This window comes from Sceloporus occidentalis, unplaced genomic scaffold, assembly GCF_023333645.1.
Source record: "Sceloporus occidentalis isolate IW3139 unplaced genomic scaffold, rSceOcc1.0.p SCAF_1, whole genome shotgun sequence".
Classification (NCBI taxonomy): domain Eukaryota; kingdom Metazoa; phylum Chordata; class Lepidosauria; order Squamata; family Phrynosomatidae; genus Sceloporus; species Sceloporus occidentalis.
Window position 1 is genome coordinate 126,489,553 of NW_028316981.1, and position 19,965 is coordinate 126,509,517.

At 42.8% G+C, this 19,965-nt stretch overlaps 1 protein-coding gene across 1 annotated transcript in view; it reads left to right on the top strand.

The window, feature by feature from the left end:
* LOC149322105 (myosin heavy chain, skeletal muscle, adult-like) overlaps nt 1-19,965 on the top strand; it is a 54,786-nt gene that overhangs the window by 18,216 nt on the left and 16,605 nt on the right. The window contains exons 19-29 of the mRNA XM_089534714.1: nt 2,375-2,498; nt 3,391-3,527; nt 3,909-4,164; nt 5,816-6,058; nt 6,859-7,035; nt 11,514-11,659; nt 11,773-11,863; nt 13,251-13,640; nt 15,664-15,790; nt 17,443-17,561; nt 19,419-19,615. Coding sequence (XP_089390840.1) covers nt 2,375-2,498; nt 3,391-3,527; nt 3,909-4,164; nt 5,816-6,058; nt 6,859-7,035; nt 11,514-11,659; nt 11,773-11,863; nt 13,251-13,640; nt 15,664-15,790; nt 17,443-17,561; nt 19,419-19,615 — 2,007 coding nt within the window. The remainder of the gene's footprint in view (nt 1-2,374; nt 2,499-3,390; nt 3,528-3,908; nt 4,165-5,815; nt 6,059-6,858; nt 7,036-11,513; nt 11,660-11,772; nt 11,864-13,250; nt 13,641-15,663; nt 15,791-17,442; nt 17,562-19,418; nt 19,616-19,965) is intronic.

Below are 19,965 nucleotides of genomic sequence, written 5' to 3' on the forward strand. Positions count from 1 at the left end.
TGTTCTGAGGGTGCGGGACGGAATATATGGGGAGAGGCGGTCCTTCAGGTATCCTGGGCCCAAGCCATTTAGGGCTTTATAGGTCATCACCAACACCTTATATTGCGCCCGGAAGCGGATCGGCAGCCAATGCAGATCTTTTAGCACCGGTGTAATGTGGCTGGCCCTGGAAGTACCAGTGACCAGCCTGGCTGCCATGTTTTGTACCATTTGTAGCTTCCGGGTTTGGTATAAGGATTGCCCCATGTAGAGTGCATTGCAGAAATCCAGTCTCGAGGTTACCAGAGCATGTACCACAGTTTCAAGGTCCCTCTGGGCCAGGTATGGGCGCAGCTGGCGAATAAGCCGAAGCTGATGACAGGTGCTCTTGACCGTCGCATTCACCTGAGCAGTCAGGTGAAGGGACGAGTCAAGAAGCACCCCCAGACTGCGCACGGAGTCCTTCACAGGGAGCGTGACCCCGTTCAGGACAGGTGGAACCACCGCCATTCCTGGACCAGGGGAACCTATCACGAGTACCTCCGTTTTCTCTGGATTCAGCTTGAGTCGGTTTTCCCTCATCCAGCCCATTACTGACTCCAGACAGGCCACGAGAGGAGAGACGCCATCCTCAGTCACTGCATCAGTCGGAGACATAGAGAAGATTATTTGGGTGTCATCAGCGTACTGATAACCCCGCGCCCCATGTCTCCGGATGATCTCTCCCAGCGGTTTCATGTAAATGTTAAATAGCATGGGAGACAGAATGGCTCCTTGAGGGACCCCAGTTTTAAGGGCCCTCTCATCGGAGCACACGTCTCCCAGCTGCACCATCTGGGACCTCCCGGAGAGGTAGGACCGGAACCACTGGAGCGCAGTGCCCCCGATACCCACCTCTGCCAGGCGCCCCAGAAGGATACCATGGTCTATGGTATCGAAAGCCGCTGAGATGTCCAAGAGCACCAGCAGGGACACGCTTCCCCTGTCGATGCCCAGACAGAGATCATCGACCAAGGCGACCATAACCCGCCCGAAAGCCAGTTTGAAATGGGTCCAGATAATCCGTTTCATCCAAGACTGCCTGAAGCTGGAGTGCAACCGCCCTCTCGATCACCTTCCCCAAGAATGGCAGCAGTGAAACTGGCCGATAATTATTATGTACCAGGGGGTCGAGGGAGGGCTTTTTAAATAAAGGTTTTACAATGGCCAATTTAAGAAGAGATGGAAATTGCCCTTCCCTCAAAGATGTATTAATAATCCGGTGTAACAATAGAGTCACAACCGGTCCCCCCTGGGCTGCTAGCCACGAGGGACAGGGATCGAGAGAGCAGGTTGTCTTCCGAACACTTCCGAGGATCTTGTCCACATCATCGGTACTTACCAACTCAAACCGATCCAGTTTAACAAAGTCCACGGAGGCTCTGGATGCCTCTACCCTAGGTTCTGCCTGAATGTCAGCATTAAGACCTTCGCTTATCCGAGAAGTTTTATCCGCGAAGAAGTTGTTAAATTGGTCACAGCAGGCCTTAGAAGGTTCAAGGATCTGGTTCAGGGCAGGAGGGAGCTGAGTTAGCTCTCTGACTACCCTGAACAACTCTGCTGGCCGCGACTCCGCGGATGCGATACGAGCACCATAGAACGAATTCTTTGCTGCTCGTATCGCCTCTCCGTAGTCCTCTAACCGTTGGGCTAGGAGAGTCTTGTCGTCTAAGCGAAGGTGTTTCCGCCAACGGTACTCTAGCCGTCGCAGCTCCCGCTTCCTTGCCCGGAGATCTTCCGTATACCAGGGCTTACGTTTGGAAGCGGGTCTGAGAGGGCACTTGGGAGCGATACTGTGTATAGCCCTCGAGAGACCGGTATTCCAAATACCAGTCAGGGCATCAACAGAGTCGCCGTCACTTCCAACCATGTGTCCCTCTAGGGCTTCCTGGAACCTTTTGGGTTCCATTAGCCTTCGAGGGTGGACCATCCTAATAGGTCCACCACCCCCGGGAGGGATCTGGGTAGAGACCTTGATTTTCGCCTCAATTTAATGAAAGGGATAGGACCTATTCTCAACATGGATGGTTGTTACCTGAGCATCATCCTAAGAGTAGGAAGGGTTCTTCTGAGGTGAAATTACATTGAGTTTATATATATATGTAATTATATTCTTGATGTACACCACTTTGATCATTGGAAAAGCGGTATATAAATAAAGTTTTTATTGTTGTTGTTGATGTTGTTGTTGTTGAGTACTGGAGGATTACTGAGGGGAAATGACATTTGTGCTAGTGAAGGGGGTGGCAGAACAAGTTGTCCCATATGTTTTATTTCCCCATGAAGGCCTGAGTGCCTTGCACTAGTGATACATATTCTCTGATTTCGCTGTTCTTTTCTGCCTCTCTTACCACAGTTATAAAATTCTAAATGCTTCTGCAATCCCAGAAGGCCAGTTTATTGACAGCAAGAAGGCCTGTGAGAAACTTCTCTCATCCATCGATGTTGATCACAATCAATACAGATTTGGCCACACTAAGGTACTGACAAGCACAGAACCTGGCAGGTGTTTCCAGCAGATAAAGATTAAAGGGAATACTTGAGAGCAGAATAGGGAGGGGGGGAAAGGAGGTAATATTAAGTATGCTGTGGCTAGCATACCTAGTTTATTTAAATAATGCAAAATCCCATTATGTATGCAAGTGTATCCTTTACCAAAGGTATGGGAGTCTGCCATTACACGTAAAGAGTCAATTTCCATACAAAAGTAGCATCTTGTCAGGATTGTTGATGACTGGGTCCTATTTTATTGGTTTGGGATGATTTGGCCCTTCAATACACTTCTCCACTTTTCCTTACCTTGTTGGTGGGAGCAGAAGTAAAAGATACCAAGGGACAGGGATCATCCCATTCATGTACCTTTTGAAAAAGTGGCTGGTGTCTCCCATGTTGAGGGAGCAGTGAATCTGTTGTAGGTCTTAATCTTAATATTCAGAGAGAGATCCAAGATACTGAACCCTTTGGGGGGAATGGAGGTCAGAATTTTGGCTAGCTCCTTTAAAACTGGGATTAAAACCTAGATCATTTTGACTACCTGCTGATATGTATGGCCCTGGCCACTACATATTACAGTCGGCCCTTCTTATCCATGGATTTTTTATACACGGATTCAAGTATCCATGGTTTGAAAGTGTTCCAAAAAAGTATACATTTCAAACATCAAACCTTGATTTTCCTTTTTTTATAAGGGACACCATTTTGCTATGTCATATTTAATGGGACTTGAGCATACACAGATTTTGTTATACACGGGGGATCTTGGAACCAAACCTCAGCGTATAACAAGGGTCCACTGTACTCATCTTTCCCTTTGTTATTGTTATGAGATTGCTTCATGAGAAACGGTGCTTCTAACTAACCAAAATGTCACAGGTATTCTTCAAGGCTGGTCTCCTGGGGCTGCTGGAAGAAATGAGAGATGAGAAGTTGGTAGCCCTCATCACCCACACACAGGCAATGTGCAGAGGATACCTTATGAGGCTTGAATTTCAGAAGATGAATGCAAGAAGGTAATTAGCTGTTTCCTCTCTGAGCCTCCAGAGAGCGGTCCACTCAAATTTATTAGTAGACATTAGCATCAGAAAATGCCATTATCAGTCAATATGATCCTCTGCCTGTAGGATGTCATCCGTTGTGAGCAAGAATGTGTGGGAAATATTCCACTGTTACTTTCTCATCTTCAGTTTGAATTGGTGCTCTTGAACTCAGGTTTTGAAATCCTTGTGGTCATTTATGTTCCAAATCCAATCCCAATCTTTTGGAACTTTTTCCTTCTTATTGTTTGGAAAGTAGAAGCCATAGGAGATAGGTGATCACTTTTTATAGAATTGGAGCATGCACAGCTGAAACCATTTCCCACCTGAGGCACCTTTCTTTCAATACATTCACAGAGAATCCATTTACATCATCCAATACAATGTTCGTTCATTTATGAATGTCAAGCACTGGCCCTGGATGAAGTTGTATTTCAAGATCAAGCCTTTGCTGAGGAGTGCTGAATCGGAGAAAGAGATGGCCAACATGAAAGAAGAATTTGAGAAAACTAAAGAAGAGCTAGCAAAGTCTGAAGCAAAGCGAAAAGAACTTGAGGAAAAAATGGTGACACTAGTGCAAGAGAAGAACGACCTTCAGCTTCAGGTTCAGTCTGTAAGTAATTCATGCTTCCTTAACAGCACCCTTGATCTTCCTACTTGGCCAACACTAACTGCTTTCATCTCTAGACAAAGTAATAATTTCCCATAATGTAACAGCATGGATCACAGCAATATCTTACTGCCAGTTATCTACCTGAACACATAAGACTGTTACAGAATGTCTTCACAATGTTTGTTAAGGTTCAGATGTACTGATGCATTGTATTTGGTTTTTACAAAATTCACTGTTTCCATGCTGATCCCTGAGCCAGTTTCCATTAACATAGGCAGCCAACTATGTTTGGACTATTGTAACACATTCTACTTGGGGCTGCCTTTGAAGAGTGTTTGGAAACTTCAGCTGGTCCAGAGAGCTTCAGCTAGACTGTTAACTGAGGCAGGTTATAGAGACCACACAAAGCCCTTGTTCAGGCAGCTCCACTGGCTGCCGATTTGTTTCCGGGCACAATTCAAAGTGTTGCTTATGACCTATAAAGCCATATATGGCTCAGGTCCAAGCTATTTGGCAGACTGTATCTTCCTGTATGAGCTGGCTTAGGCTCTGAGGTAATGAGGGGAGGCCCTCCTCTTGGCCCCACCACCATCAAAACCACAGTGGGGGCACAAGAGAAGGCCATCTCTGTGGCTGCCCTAAACTCCGGAGTTCTCTTCCTAGGGAAGCCAAAATGGCCCCCTCCTTGTTGTCCTTCTATTGGCAGGCTAAGACATTTTTATTCAGACAGGCTTTTAAAACAGAAAGTCTTGGGTGTTTTAATGTTTTGAGTGTACTATTGTTAAGTACTTCTATCTTTTAAAACTGTATTTCATTTTTAAACGAGTGATATGGTTTAATACTGTAACAGTTTACTTCTACTTTAATGTTCACTTTAATATGCTTTAATTGCATTCTTTTAAATTGTAAGTCTCTTTTGAGTCTTAATTTTGAAGAAAAAGTGGGATATAAATAAATTAATAATAGTAACAATAGCCAGTGCAGGTAGAAGAATGTTACATAAAACTCAAGTAATATTGTACTGTAGGATGGGAGTAGAGATTTTAAGTCTGCAGGGGTAGATGGAGTGGGACAGAGGCACAAATATTTTGAATGAATTGATTGTGATAAATGAGGCTGCTATTGCTATAAATCACTTCATTTGTTTTAAAAAAATATGTTGCTAGTTGTACAATGTATAGAAAACTTATCAAGGCCTAATGAAAACAGACTATAATAGACTTTAGTCTAAAAAATCTGCTTGTATAGTATAGCATAAATTATTGATACCTAGAATCATAGAATTCTAGAGTTGGAAGAGACCGCAAGGGCCATCCAGTCCAACCCTCTGCCATGCAGGAAGTCACAATCAAAGCATCCCCAACAGATGGCCATCCAGCCTCTGTTTAAAGACCTCCAAAGAAGGAGACTCCACCACTCTCTGAGGGAGTGTGTTCCACTGCTCTACAGCCTTACATTAAGATGCCTCTTAATGTTAAGGTGGAATCTCTTTTCTTGTAGCTTGTATCCAGATATTTTACAGTTGAGTCAGAAAAGAAAAGAACATCTTGCCATATTTTCTCCATATTATAAGACAATTTCAGTGGTTCTATATAGCTCTGATTGTTATGAATAATAAAAAAAAGTCTGGCTTTCTCTTTTTTTACGACAGGAAACTGAAAATTTAGCAGATGCTGAAGAAAGATGTGAGGGTCTCATCAAAAGCAAGATTCAGCTCGAAGCAAAAATAAAAGAACTGACTGAAAGGTTGGAGGATGAGGAGGAGATGAATGCTGAATTGACAGCAAAAAAGCGAAAGCTTGAAGATGAGTGCTCAGAACTGAAAAAAGATATTGATGATTTAGAACTAACATTGGCCAAAGTAGAGAAGGAGAAGCATGCAACAGAAAACAAGGTGAAGAAATTGAAGTGTTATATTATACTATTATGAAACCTCACAGTTAAATATTTTTCATAAGAGAATATGTAATAATAATAATAATAATAATAATAATAATTTGTTTTATTTATATACCGCTATTCCAAAGATCATAGCGGTGAACAGCAAGTAAGCTAATTAGCAAGTAAGCTAATTTGCCCCCAACAGTCTGGCTACTCATTTTAGCGACCTCGGAAGGATGCAAGCCTGAGTCGAGCTTGGGCCCTTTTGCTGGTCTTGAACTCGCAACCTTGTGGTTTTGAGTGAATGGCTGCAGTACAGGCATTTAACCACTGCGCCACCAGGGCTCCTTCTAATGCTAATGTAGGGGGGGAAATCTCAGGCCAATAGAGACAGGGTGAAGAGAGAGGCAAATAACTTTAGTAAATTCTTGAAAAAGGGTTACTGACTCAGTATGTTACAGTAACTGGAGTTTGTTGTATGCAGATATGTGGCATGCAGATTTATATTTGGTGCTGCTCACTGGGAGATCCTCAGCCAATCATGTGGTTTCAATTCTTTTACAGAGTGGGACAATATATATTTTGCTTTGTTGACTCTTTTAAGTCCAGTGGGAATGATTTTTCTTAAAAGAAAAAAATGATAATGTAAATAGAGAATTTATGTATATGCACATAATCCAAAATAAAAATAAATCCAAATTGGTCCCAAGATTTTGGATAAGGGAGACTCAACCTGTATATCAATCTGTGATTTCTTAACTCACAGTGCTACGAGCAGGTTGGTGGTCTCACTTGTTACTTATTGTTTCCTAGGTTAAAAATCTTACAGAGGAAATGGCGGCTTTAGATGAAAACATATCCAAACTCTCCAAAGAGAAGAAAACCCTCCAAGAGGCTCACCAGCAGACCTTAGATGACCTCCAGGCTGAAGAAGACAAAGTCAACACTCTGTCCAAAACAAAATCTAAGCTTGAACAGCAAGTGGATGATGTAAGATAATAGCTAGTGATGAGTAAACATTTCAGATTAATTTGTTGAGAGAGGGGAAAAACATCTGGTGGGAGAAGTGAAATCTGCTTATATACTTTTGTATACCTGCATTACAGCTCTGCAGTTGCTGATTGTAATTCATTTTGAATTTGCTGAATCTTCACTGTACTGGATTTCTTATATATTAGATCTTTGTAGCATCAACTGCTCCAAATAATTAAGAAACTAGTGTGCGCACAGGGTCAATACAATGTGATGTTTCATTTTACTAGCTAGAGAAGGGTGAGTCCCACTGCTGCCCTTTCTGTTTGTTGGGCCAGGTCAACAACAGTTGGCAATGTAAGCTGATATTTTTGTCCTTTCATTCTAATTGTTTTAACAGCAGATATATATATTAGCTTGGTTCCTAGGATAGTAAATGGAAGAAGGTTCTTGGAAGGGGAGTTTTATGTCTCCTGCTCCCTGCTATAGTTGCCTGCCTCTGCCCTAGTCAAAATGCTCTCTGGAATGTCAAGGATGGAAGGCTGTTTGAGGGAAGGCTATTGCTTGAAACAAGGTGAAGCTCCCTTCATGATGGGGTGGTTCTCCTTTATGCCTATATAGTTCAAGAGGCCCTCCCATGGGTTTTGAGGGAACATTGGCAGCTATAGCAGAGAGGAGGGAACAGGAAATCTTCCTTTTGCTCACTTATGTTTGGATTCAAGTCATTTTTTTTTTTTACAAATCTTCCATTATTTTTAACTGTGATTTTATACTACTGTTTTAATATCTGTCTGGTTTAATCACTTTTTAGTATTAGTATGTTTTTATACTGGGGGGGGGGGGGGGGATAATGGTTTTAAAATTTTAACTGTATCCTCTTTTATTGTTGTAATCCGCTTGGATTCCAAGTGATTAAGCGTAATAATAATAATAATAATAATAATAATAATTTTCATGATTAGGAAGTGAGATGTCACATTATAACTAATGGATAATAGTCTTCTATTAAGAAAAAATAGTGATGGTTGACTCTGCTGATCCTGAGTCATAACTACTAATGGCAACTAGCAACTGTGAACATTTTGATTTTTTTGAAATTGTTAAGTGGCTCATTTTGGTTTTTAATATGTACATTCCCATATTGCTACTTGCAAATAGGAGTGCAAAAAAGAAATTTCTACCACACCCAGAGACATACGTAGACACACAGGTACTGAGGATAAAAGTAAACAAGGGCGGGTTACAGACTGCCCGTTTGGGGCGGGCTGCACCCGCCCCTTTCCCCGGGGTATCGGGGCCTCAGTGTCCAGAGCGGCAGCCGCTGAGGCCCCGATCTGCCGCTTTTCAGACTGCAGGGAAACGGCAAAAGGCCCCTTCCCCGCAGCCTGAAAAGGGGTGTCCCTGGGGCTTCAAGCCCCAAGGACACCCCGTGGCAGCGGGGAGGAGGAGAAAGGGGCCGCTGGCCCCTTTCTCCTTTGGTCTGCTGGGCACAGCCGTGTGAAGGCTGCGCCCAGCAGACCAAACCAGGAAGGAGCTCCGAAATGGAGCTCCTTCCTACTCCGCACTAAGGGTGCACTAGGCGCCCTGGCGCGGAGCGAGAACGTCACTTCTGCCCCGCCCTGTATAGAGGCGGCGCAGTCGTGACGTCCTCATGGCAGCAGCCGTGTGGAACGGCCGCCGCCATTTTGTGCGCGCTCCGCACGTCCTAGGGTTGGGGGGGGGTGCGGAAGCACCGCCCCTTTCTAACCCTAGCACGCGCAGAGCGCGTACTAAAGTGCCCGTCTGTAACGGGCCAAAGAAACCATTAAACAATCAAGTGACTTTCTTGCCTCTGCGATGGAGATACAAGAGGATGATGGAGGCACTCAACAGGGTTCTTCCCAGCCCTGAACCATGCTTTGGGCCTCCTCAGGCTAGGCAAAATTCTAGAGGTCATATATCCTGGATATATATCCTGTTCTTGGGCCCTACATGAAGAGGCATGTCATTGTTCTCTCAATTGCACAGTGAGCTTTAAGCATTCAAATTACTTTCAGCAATGAATTGTGCCAACCCAGCAATTATCTTTTTCTCAGAGTGTTGTGGAAAACTGATAATATACTGCAAGTTCTCCCACTAGACTCACAGCAGACCTCGATCTGACAGAACCAGAAAGGAGGGGACCAAAGATGAATTTAAAACACAGATTGTTTATTTTAGACAGCTGTCACTCTGGGAGGAATTCACATTCCAACAAGGATCCCAGAGTCCTGAATAAAAGAAAATGGCTCCTTTATATAGGGTTAAAACAAAGAACTTTAGCTGGCATATCCCATTGGACATGGCAAAAGTTAAACATATAGGATTTTCATACAATCAGAGTACAGATACATGAAGACATTAAAGGTACATCTTAGCCACATTCCATTAGCCCATTAGCCTTATCTGTCCTTGTCCCCCTTCTAGTCCTTGCGGAGATATCTCTTCTCCAGGATTCATGTCTCTCAGCTAACTTCAACTAACAACAAACTCCAGATAATAATACTACTACTACTAATAATAATAATAATAAACTGTTTATTTATAGCCCGCTTTTCCTGGGAGATCAAAGCGGGTTACAACAAAGTACTACACAATGTACAAATTTACAAACATTATCCACATAAAAATCCATATCAATACATCAGATTATTAAAAACAAGATAAAAATATAAGATTAAAAACCACAACAATAACTAGCTAAAAATGCTCGTGCAATGAGGAGAAAGGAAGAATGACAGCGTCTGGGGGAAAGCCTGTTGGAAGAGGAAGGTCTTCAACTTCTTCCTAAACAGGTCAAGGGAGGTAACCGAGCGGAGCTCATTGGGAAGGGAGTTCCAAAGCTGCGGGGCCGAGATGGAAAACGCCCTCTGTGCAGTCACGGTATACTTTGTGTCAGGAACCCTCAACAATTGCTTCCCAGCCGATCTGAGAACGTGGGGCGGTTTATATGGGGAGAGGCGGTCCTCCAAGTACCCTGTGCCCAAGCCATTTAGGGCTTTATAGGTAATAACCAACACCTTGTATTGGGCTCGGAAGCGAATAGGCAGCCAATGAAGATCTTGCGAAATAGGTGTTATGTGGCTAGTCCTGGAGGAATCAGTGACTAACCTAGCTGCCATATTCTGCACTAATTGAAGCTTCCGTGTTTGGTACAAGGGTTGCCCCATGTAGAGCGCGTTACAGAAATCCAACCGAGAGGTCACCAGAGCATGTACCACCGTTTCAAGGTCCCCCCGGCCCAGGAAGGGTCGCAGCTGGCATATCAGCCGAAGCTGATAACAAGTGCTCCTGACCGCCGCATCCACCTGAGATGTGAGGTGGAACGACGAGTCAAGAAGCACCCCCAGACTGCGAACAGAGTCCTTCAGGGGGAGCGTGACCCCATTCGGGACAGGTGGACAAATTTCCATCCCTGGGCCCAGGGAACCTATCACGAGTATTTTCGTTTTCTCTGGATTCAAGCTGAGTCTTTTTTCAAGGTCAGAGCCCTAGGTCATCTTGAGCTCTCATGCCTTAAATCTTCATCTTTTGCCTGCATTCCTGGGCCTCTCAAATTCTTCCCAATACATGTACCCTTATTTCTATAAACTACATTTATATGCATACTAAATATGAAACTTTAAAAATCTTCTACCTCAAAAGGACATACGTTTATGGTATTCTTGAAATAATCAAGAATTTATAGTGTTCCTGAAGGAACTATTTGTAGGGCAAGGCAGCTCACCTGAAAATGAATGTATTATGTCACAACTCTGACAACTCCAACAGGTACTTCTGTGCTAGCTGGGATGAAAGAATGTGTGATGTGATGCATCTGAAGGACACTGGATTGGGAAAATCTGACAGTGAAGTTTATTGCACACCTTTTTCCCCCCATTATGGGCACTAGATGGGGAGGGTCGGGGCCGTGCGTGACCTGGAAAAAATGGATTTTATCTCACTGCAAATCGTCCTCAAAAGGGCCTTGTTCCATCCTCTGGCGCCAAGTTGTCCCCATTCAGTGCTGAGGAGTGTTAAATGTTCTGGTCAGAAGTCTTCCTTCCAACCAAGGAAAATGGCACCCCTCAGCACTGAATGGGGACAGCTTGGCACTGGGGGATGGAACGGGGCCCTTTTGAGGACAATTTGCTGTGCAATAAAATCCGTTTTTTCTAGGTCGCGCATGGCCCCAAGCGTCCCCTTCAATTTTCCATAACAGGGAAAAAAAGGTGTGTGATTAACTTCAGTGTCTCACCAAGGTTTCAGAAATAAATTCTTCCTAGCTGGAAACCACTGTTATTTTCTGTAATGTTTGACTGTAATGTTTGTGATACTCTCATCCTCACCTGGGCATAGGGTCTGAATTGAGCCCTAAAGGGCATCTGTTGCTCTGAGGCCTTTCAAAACTAATGTTTCATAGATTTTCAACACAGTGTTTTCCTTGAAAAAGTAACTTTATACCAGTACCTGCTCTTCAAATGCACATTTTGTTTTAGCTTGAAGGCTCCCTGGAGCAAGAGAAGAAACTTCGTATGGATCTCGAGAGAGCTAAGAGGAAGCTGGAAGGAGATTTAAAGATGTCTCAAGAATCTGTCATGGATCTGGAAAATGATAAGCAGCAAATGGATGACAAATTAAAGAAGTACACTGCTAAAATTTTACTTTTATACATTTTAGCCTTTAATTGATTGTTTTCCCCTTAAACTGTTTACTTTCCATATTTCTTAACTTACTTTGAATTTTTCTTGTTCACAGGAAAGAGTTTGAAATCAGTCAGCTACAAGGAAAAATTGAGGATGAACAAGCTCAAAGCTCTCAACTACAGAAAAAGATCAAGGAGTTACAGGTAACTCATACATAGATGCCTATACACTTTATGTCTTGGATACTGTATAGTATAAGTCTAGAAATTTTAGTCAAAAATTGACCCAAAAAAATCTGAGTCGACTTATCCACGGGTCAATGTAAGATCAGTACTTTAACTGTTATTAAGAAAAGGAAACATCTCCTGGTAAAAGGCAAGATTATAATCTGTCCTGGAAGCGCTGACCCCTCTCTACCCTCTCCATCCATCCAAACTTTGGTGTGAGCACAGCTATGCCTGATGAAATTTTGCAAGTTCTTTGACATTGTTTTCCTTTGCTTCATTCTTTTGATCCTTTGTTACACGCCCCTAAGTTTCGCCCTCGACTTATCCATGGATCACATCAAAATCTATAATTTTGGTCCCCAAACCTGTTCTTGACTTATACATGAGGTTGACTTATAGTCAAGTATATACGGTATTTTAGGCCCTATACAGACAGGCCAAAATAAGGCTGCTTCGGGTCACTTTGGAGGTATGCTGTTTAAATGATGCATGCATACTAAAATTCCAGAAGCTGCGCCAAAGCTGCGCTCCAGTCCTTAGGATGGGATCGTGGTTTGGCACACCTTCCAGACTCTTAGTATGCATGCATCATTTAAACAGCATACCTCCAAAGTGACCCGAAGCAGCTTTATTTTGGCCTGTCTTGTATGGGGCCATAGTTTACTATCAGGCCAACCAACCCCATGTATTTTCATTTTTAATCAAATTATTCTCTTAATCAAAATTAATAACACATACCAGTTAGATATGAGAACACTGGACAAAACATCTTTTGACAGGCTAGCATATGGCTCCAGGTGAGGCCACTGCCCTTAAAGAACTATGTGCCTGGTACAGACTGATTTATTTATTTGCTGAGGATTGCTTAACTATGTTCCTGAACAGACAGGCCAACATAAAGCTGCTTCAGGTCACTTTGGAGCTATGCTGTTTAAATGACACACGCATCTTAAGAGGCCTGAAGCATGGCTTTTCTGCGGCATCCGGCCTCTTAGGATGCATGCATCATTTAAACAGCATATCTCCAAAGTGGTCCGAAGCAGCTTTATTTTGCCCTGTCTGTTCGGGCCCAAAGTAAGGAAGTTCTAACACACAAACTGTTTTAATCATATGTATTTCTCAGAAAAATGGAAACCTTTCATACGTTTCTAAAAATAAATGATTTGCATTAGTTTATTTTAAATTGAATGCATGTGGAGACATTTTTGCTGCATTGTACCCACTGATCTTAACATAATCACTTTTGCTACATTTAATGCCTCAACCTACAAAATCTGATTTATGTTCAAAGTACAAATTAAATTTGCATATAAATCATAATCACTCTTTCAAATCTAGAATGAATTTATTTTATTTCCAAAAGGCCCGCATGGAAGAACTGGAGGAAGAGATTGAGGCTGAGCGGGCATCTCGGGCCAAAGCAGAGAAGCAACGGGCTGATCTCTCCAGGGAACTTGAAGAGATCAGTGAGCGCCTGGAGGAGGCTGGTGGGGCAACAGCAGCCCAGATTGAGATGAACAAGAAACGTGAGGCAGAATTCCAGAAAATGCGCCGGGACCTTGAAGAGGCCACCCTTCATCATGAAGCCACAACAGCTGCCCTGCGCAAGAAACATGCAGATAGTGCAGCTGAACTTGGAGAACAAATTGATAACCTTCAGCGTATCAAGCAGAAGCTGGAGAAGGAAAAAAGTGAGCTGAAAATGGAAATTGATGATCTTGCTAGCAATATGGAGTCTGTCTCCAAGGCCAAGGTAGAGAGTTGAATTTCAACATTACTGTAATATTTACTGCATTACTGTAATATTTGATTCCAGCTATACCTATCATAAAGGCATCCAATCCTATGTGAAGTCAAAGGCTTTCATGGCCGGCATCCATAGTTTTTGGGGGGTTTTCAGGCTATGTGGCCATGTTCTAGAAGAGTTTCTTCCTGATGTTTCACCAGCATCTGTGGCTGGCATCTTCAGAGAATGCTGGCGAAACGTCAGGAAGAAACTCTTCTAGAACATGGCCACATAGCCCAAAAATCCCACAAAAAGCACCCAATCCTGTCTGATCTTGGAAGCTAGGCAGGGTCAGGCCTGGTTAGTTCTTGATTAGGAGACCACTAATGAATAACAGGTGCTGTAGGCTATATTGCAGAGGAAGGAACTGGCAAAACCACCTCTGAATATTCCTTGTCTAAGAAAACCCTAGAAAATTCATGGGGTCACCATAAATTGACAGGTGACTAGAAGACACATACACATACCTAACAAAATGAATTTCAACAAGGAAAAATGTAAAGTACTATATTTAGACAGAAATAAAATGCAGAGATATAATATGGGTGACACCTGGCTTGACAACAGTACATATGAAAGAGATCTAGGATCTTTAGTAGACCACAAGTTGAACATGAGTGATGTGGCAGCTAAAAAGACAATGTGATTCTAGGCTGCATCAATAGACATATAATGTCTAGATGGAGGGAAGAAATAGCACCACTCAATTCTGCTTTGATCAGACCTCACCTGGAATATTGTGTCCAGTTCTCGGAACCACAGTTCAAAAAGGACACTGGAGCATGTCCATGGGAGGGAGATCAGACTAATGAAAGGTCTGGAAACCATGCCCTATGAGGAGAGGCTTAGGGAGCTGAGAATGTTTTGTCTCTGGAAGAGATGGTTAAGGGGTGACATAATAGCCATGTTTCAGCATTTGAAAGGATGTCATATTCAGGATGGAGAAAGTTTGTTTTCTAATGCTCCAGAGACTAGGACATGGAACAGTGGATTCAAGCTATAGGAAAAGAGATTCCACCTAAATGTTAGGAAGAACTTCCTGACAGTAAGAGCTATTTGACTGTGAATATGCTGCCTCAGAAAATGGTGGCGTCTCCTTCTTTGGAGGTTTTTAAACAGAGGCTGGATGACATATGTTGGGAGGGCTTTAATTGTGTTTTCCTGCATGGCAGGGGATTGGACTGGATAGTCCTTGTGGTCTCTTCCAACTCTATGATTCTATCTCCATTAAGGCAGAAGCTGTGCTTCTGGGTATTCTTTTGTTAACAGAAAAAAATGGTACAAGAAGCAGAAATAATGCCAAAAGAACAGGAACAGATTCATGCACTACAAAAAAGAAGAACAGTTGAATACATTCCAGTGAACTTTTTATTCAAAACAATATCTGCATGAGAAATGAAGCAACCAAGTCAAGTATGCGTTGTGTAAATAAACAAAAACATTTTGAACCTTCTAGAGATCATTTGAAAGTTTCATCCAAATGCATCCAGAGATAACATTTCTTTCCACTTTTCTTATGATTTCCATTTGGTGGCCTGACTTATAGATTTGTGCTTTTTTAACATTCTGGGGGAAGCTGCTGAGACAGCCTTAAATGTCCTCCCCTCTTCTTTATGTTTTGCTGGTCACACATGCTCAGTAAGGGATTCTGGAGACAGTTGTCCTTTACATTGCCTGTTGCAGATAGGCACAGCTACGGAGGGATCGACTACAATAGAATCTCATTCTTTCCTGACTCAAACATTATTGCTTTTTCTGTTGCAGGCACACTACTGCAACCCAATATCAAAGGTCTGTGTTTCCTCCTTCATCATCATCCCAGTGTTGTTGCTACTAAAAAAATTCCAGCTAGAGAGGAGGAGAGAGAGAGGAACTGGGAGCATAAAAGACTTTCTAAAAAGAAGCTTCTTTGTCAGAGGTTTTGTTAACTGAGGTGTGGCTATAATTAAAAATAAGACTTTTAATTTAAATTATTATTTTTTTTACAAAGAATAATCTGGAAAAGATGTGCCGAACCCTTGAAGACCAATTCAGTGAAATCAAGACAAAAGATGAAGAGCATGTGAGGCTGATCAATGATCTGAACACACACAAAGCACGGTTGCACACTGAAAATGGTGAGTTTGGCCACTTTCAAACTAAAAAAATATCGTTTATCCTGACATTTATATATTTAAAATATATCTACTTTGTGTTCCCATGAATATGCTCAAAGTGGAAATTAACTGACTGTAATGGTAATACACCAGGAGCCCTGGTGGCACAGTGGTTAAATGCCTGTACTGCAGCCATTCACTCAAGACCACAAGGTTGCGAGTTCAAGACCAGCAAAAGGGCCCAAGCTCGACTCAGGCTTGCATCCTTCCGAGGTCACTAAAATGAGTACCTGTTAATTAATAGTTGTGAAATAAAACAGCTAGCAAAATTATAATATCATATGCACAGCCTAAATGTATTTATGTATACATATTTTCACGTGATTAATGTGAAAATTTGGTAAGATTTGTTTTTAAAGAAAATGTAAAAAAAAATAGAAATTAATTTTAAAAATATTGTTTTTAAAATTAAAAATGTAAACATTTTAATTTTATTTTTTTTTTAAAAAACCTGGGGCCCTCTCCTTTCTCCTCCCACTAAACCTTTCTCCACTCACACAATCTCTTCAGAATTTTAAAGGGATGCAGGCAAACTCCACAACTTGTTTCTGCCCAAAGGCAGATGTTTGGGGAGCAGTAGTGTCACCCATCCTTAGGGTGTCACCTGGTGTGGTTTGCACCTCCCACACAGCCCTAGTGACAGCTCTGCTGTGAACCTGATGTGGCTTGCGGGGATCATCCTCTTCTACTGTTATCTCCAATTTCTGCCATTGTCTTCTGGTGGGTGTGACTTCCTTTTTCCTTGAGGCTGGAGATCCTTCGTAATAAAAACACTGATCTTGCTCAGGGAAGCTTCCTATCTTTGCTGTCTTGGTTTGTGGGGATGGGACAGCGGCACCAGGATGCTGGGTTACCTGGGATGAGACTCTTCTCCCCATCTGTACCCAGGAGGTTCATGGCGGAACACCAAACCTAGTGACACCACTACAAAATCTGAAACTTTTTGCTACCAGCGACCTGCTTCTGCCATCGAGCGAGCAGCTGCACTCCTGTTCATTTGTTTTTCAGGTCCTTGGTCAGTCTCTAGCCTTATGTCTCATACACAACATAAGTAGTGAACAAATGAGATGCAAGGCTGGAGAGATACGAACAAGAGGAGGATTGTAGCCTCCTTGATAGTAAAAGCGGGTGGCTGGTGGCAAAAAGACACGCAGCTACAGAGAGACTGAGGTTTGGTAAAATGGCAGGTATCCACCTACCACTTCACAGATCCTTCCATCTCTCTACAGCCTTCCAAATGTCTCTCTACAGCCTTCCAAATACAGTACAGGTGCCTACTACATTACTTATATATCCCACCCCCTCCCCCCAAAAAATCCCAACTCTGAAGTGCTTCTGGCCTCAAGCATTTTGAATAAAGGATATTCAACCTGTATATGTCATAAAAATAAATGAAATATGCCCATTTTCTCCAGAGTGGAGAAGAAGTAAGGCAACAAAGATCCAAATCTGAATACATAATATTTGAAAATTTAAACAATATAAAATAATACCAATATCTTTTTTCAAAAGATATGGGACATAGATGGAAAAATTTTTGGAAAGTCATGTACCATAGATGATCATACCTACCATTCACAGCCTATTCATCTATGTGGATATTTTTCCATCAGGTGAATTTTCTCGGCAGCTTGAAGAAAAAGAATCCTTGATTTCTCAGTTGATCAGAGGGAAACAAGCATTCACCCAGCAGACAGAGGAGCTCAAGAGGCAGCTAGAGGAAGAAAACAAGGTGATTTTTCTCTTATTGTATAATATTTAGTATCTGAGGGAGGAAAAGTCCAGATTGAAATTGGCAGAAGAACTAAACCATATTGGAAAGAGGCAATAAAATAATCACATCCAATTTCTGATATGGATAGCTGATATGGACCGATAGTTATTCAAGGACAAATTATAAATATGGATAGGGCAATTCATACAACTAGCAAAAGTAAAGTAGACGCTGTTGCAAATTCTGTCCCTCTGGTTAAAAGGGTTGCAATAATGGTCAACTGTAGAATTATATTTTCACTGAATATAATTACCCTATAAAATTCACTGTGGTGAGGGTATGACTGAAGATAATAAAAGAGAGAGAGAAGAATTCTCAAAAAGCAATGCTAATAATATTTGATTAGCTAGGGGCCTCAAAGGCACCTGATCCCTGTTAAGCAGCGTCAGGAAGGAACTAGCAAAACCACTTCTGAGTGTTCCTTGCCTAAGAAAAACCTATGAAATTTACCATAAGACAACAGGCAATTTGAAGGCACATATACACTCCATTAAGAATGGCGATAACTGAAACTTTTCAAGTTGGTATACAAATCAATGCCTGAAGGAAAAGACCTCCTTAGGAAAGAGTTGCTGAACAAATCTCCAATCCCCAGATGCCTTATGTGGCCATTCTGTCTCCCATGCTTTTCAACATTTACATGAAACCGCTGGGAGAGATAATCCAGAGTCATGGGGCGTGGTGTTATCAGTACGCTGATGACACCCAAATAATCTTCTCTATGTCTCCGACTGATGCAGTGACCGAGGATGGCATCTCTCCTCTCGTGGCCTGTCTGGAGTCGGTAATGGGCTGGATGAGGGACAACCGACTCAGTCTGAATCCAGAGAAAACGGAGGTGCTCGTGATAGGTTCTCCTGGTCCGGGCATGGCGGTGGTTCCACCTGTCCTGAACGGGATCACGCTTTCCGTGAAAGACTCGGTACGCAGTCTGGGGGTGCTCCTTGACTTGTCGCTCCACCTCACATCTCAGGTGGATGCGACAGTCAGGAGCACCTGTTATCAGCTTCAGCTGATACGCCAGCTGCTTCCCTACCTGGGCCAGAGGGACCTTGAAACTGTAGTACATGCTCTGGTAACCTCTCGCTTGGATTTCTGCAACACGCTCTACATGGGGCAACCCTTGTACCATACCCGGAAGCTACAATTAGTGCAGAATATGGCAGCCCAACTGGTTACTGGCATACCCAGAGCCAGTCACATAACATCAGTGCTTAAAGATTTGCACTGGCTGCCTATTCGCTTCCGGGCGCAATACAAGGTGTTGGTTATTACCTATAAAGCCCTAAATGGCTTGGGCCCAGGATACCTCGAGGACCGCCTCTCCCCATACAATCCGCCCCGCACACTCAGAACATCTGGGCAGCAGTTGTTAAGGGTTCCAGGGGCTAGACTAGTTTCTACTACAAAAAGGACCTTCACCATCTCGGCCCCTAACCTCTGGAACTCTTTGCCCATTGAGCTCCGCTTGGCCACCTCCCTGGCCCAGTTCAAAAAGGGGCTGAAGACCTTCTTATTTAAACAGGCATTCCCTGATATGAGCCCCGATTAACCTCTCCCCCTTCTCTACGTCAGCAGTGGCAAGCTGGCTGGAGAGTTTTTAATGTGTGTTTATTGGATTTTAACTTTGTTTGTATAATTTTGTATTGTATTGTATGAAATGTTGTGCACCGCCCTGATTTCATAGAAGGACAGTATATAAATAAATTTATTTTTATTATCATGGACAAACTAGATATCAAATAGTCAATAAAAACAGACTGCACATTATGCTACCAGTGTGATCACATTTACAATTAATTTCTGAATCCTCAGGCAAAGAATGCTCTGGCTCATGCCTTGCAATCTGCTCGCCATGACTGTGACTTGCTCCGGGAACAGTTTGAAGAGGAGCAAGAAACCAAGAGTGAACTCCAGCGTGCCCTGTCCAAGGCCAACAGTGAGGTTGCCCAGTGGAGAACCAAGTATGAAACAGATGCCATTCAACGTACTGAGGAATTAGAAGAAGCCAAGTATGTACTGGGGAAGAAATGATTGGAGGTGGCAAGAAATGACCTATCAGTTGGAGGGATGACCTTTTGGGGTTTGACTCCAAACTCTCTTTTTCTGGTTTTGAGCTGTAGTTGCTGTTACTTTGTTTCTGTTGTTTTACATTAAAACTGAATTGTTCTCAAAGCCCTTTGTAGTCCAGTAACCTGCCCTTGCACCATTCCCCTGCCTTCTTTGGCTGTTGGTTCTCTCACACTGTTTCTCTAGCAGTCTTGCTCCTAGATGCACAACCCTTACTTTCACACTCTGTCCTGCCTGCACACCTTTCTATTTGTCTCCCATCATCACCACTGCCACCACCATCATTATGCTA